The sequence below is a fragment of the Triticum dicoccoides genome, chromosome 5B (assembly GCF_002162155.2).
Source record: "Triticum dicoccoides isolate Atlit2015 ecotype Zavitan chromosome 5B, WEW_v2.0, whole genome shotgun sequence".
In the NCBI taxonomy this organism is placed as follows: Eukaryota; Viridiplantae; Streptophyta; class Magnoliopsida; order Poales; family Poaceae; genus Triticum; species Triticum dicoccoides.
Genome location: NC_041389.1, coordinates 550005417 through 550007364, shown reverse-complemented (window position 1 = coordinate 550007364; position 1948 = coordinate 550005417). Strand labels below are relative to the sequence as shown.

General features: G+C 42.7%; 1 protein-coding gene across 1 annotated transcript in view; it reads left to right on the top strand.

The window, feature by feature from the left end:
* The first annotated feature begins 16 nt into the window (after positions 1-16).
* The window catches only part of LOC119311519 (DNA mismatch repair protein MLH3-like), a 9742-nt gene continuing 7810 nt past the window's right edge, over positions 17-1948 (top strand). The window contains exons 1-4 of the mRNA XM_037587149.1: positions 17-183; positions 655-789; positions 1012-1063; positions 1147-1194. Coding sequence (XP_037443046.1) covers positions 664-789; positions 1012-1063; positions 1147-1194 — 226 coding nt within the window. The 5' untranslated portion in view covers positions 17-183; positions 655-663. The remainder of the gene's footprint in view (positions 184-654; positions 790-1011; positions 1064-1146; positions 1195-1948) is intronic.

Here is a 1948-nt window from a genome sequence, read left to right as displayed (position 1 = left end):
CCGCCCTCTCCTCCGCCGCCGCAGAGCTCCCGCCGCGCCGCGGCCTTCCTCTCCTCCTCGGCCGCCGCCCGCCGCGACCCCGGCCCCCGTCGGACGCGTCGCCGCCACCGCCGTTCCCGGTCCATCCTCGGCGCTCCCCCGCCATCTCCACCCCGCCCACGATTTCGGCCGTTGGGTTCTCAGGTACGGCCATTTCGCCGTCCACCACTGGTTAAACCCTAACGAACCTCCGAAAAACTCGGGCGCGCCCCATTTAGATCCGCCTCTCGTAGGAATAGGACGTGATGGCTTGCTTGTCCAATGTGCTCGCGAGCTGGGGCTGGCGTTCTGAGTTACAGCCTAGATAATCTGTTCCTTATGTTCCAAAAAAAGAAGAAAAGAAAAGAAAAACAATCTGTTCCTTATGATCCAGAAAAGTAAAGAAAAACAATCTGTTCCTTACCATGTTGGTTAATAGTCTACATGCACATTTTGCTTTAATGATAGAACTGCCTGTGTAATCTCACATTGTGATCAGTCCTCACCTGATGAAAAGTAGCATATCGACAAGTTAGTGAATTTTCTGAAGTTTCTGGAATGATTTTCCGATGCAGCCTGCTTCGATACATTTCAGTCTTTACTGTTGGCTGATCTAAGCTCCCTTTTTTTAACCAGAACACGTCGATGCAGAGCATAAAACGGTTGCCCAAAAGCGTCCACAGCTCCTTGCGCTCAAGCATTATCTTGTCTGACCTCCCAAGGGTTGTCGAGGAGTTGGTGTACAATAGCATCGATGCAAATGCCAGAAAGGTATTCCTTTCAAATGTAGGAAAATAGAAAATAATCTCTATATGCTGTCCTGAATAGGTATCCTTTGACTTGAACATAAATGCAAAACAGTCCACCGTTCCACTTGTATTTTCTATACTGGGAATTGCTTTTTACTTTCACATTCAAAAAAGGGTAAAATGATCTACATTGGTATTCTCAGCGTCATGTATTGACATTTTTATACTCCTGTACCTATTTCAGATCGACGTTTCAGTAAATGTCAGAGCATGTTATGTTAAAGTGGAAGATGATGGTATGTGCTTACTTACATTTTGAACTTTCTTATCACTGGGATCTGCTTCTTGAAAAACTTGTTTTTTGTTGTACTTATTGCAGGTTGTGGTATTGCTCGAGATGAATTGGTTCTATTAGGAGAAAAATATGGTAAGTTAGAATTTTTGTTTTGTTCGTATTTATAAGCTTGCCTTTTCCTACACTCAGCAGTACTATTTGCTTTATCTTAAATTGCATCGTTGCAAGTGATCCTTACACAGTGAGTCGTATCTTTTGGGTGCTCATCTGAATTGATGGACATCAGAATGAGATTGTTCTCATACAGAAAGGACTGCCTGATTTGCTTCGAAAAGTAATAATAGAACTGACATCCATTCTGTGATAGTTGACCTTGATGATTCATATTCAAAGGGGATATGCTTATTCTACCCTGAATTGTGATTGTTACTTGCATAAGGCTATAAATTGACGACTGATAAATGACCAAGGGTGCTTTATTTTCACTAGAAGGGCATGCAAATTTATTTAATCATCAGTAGGTGCATACTGATTCCAAGATAACTTACATTTATTTCATCACTCATTGGTCGTGACATGTTAGTTGCATTAGTATCTCCCAGCAGGTGGATTTTTTTATCTTGTTTTCTTCTCTCACTGTTCGACTCAATTTAGTTTATGTCCTGTCATTATCGTTGGACTGTATTCTTTTGGTTGTTAGTAAGTAGGAACCCCTTCTCCTTTGATGGAAACTAGGAAACCCTTTTTCATTGGCGGAACTAGGAACCCCTTCTTTTTTGATGGAACTAGGAACCCTTCCTTCTTTGACAGAACTAGGAACCCCTTCTTCCTTGACGGAACTAGGAACCCCTTATTCTTTGACGGAACTAAGAACCCCTTCTTCTTT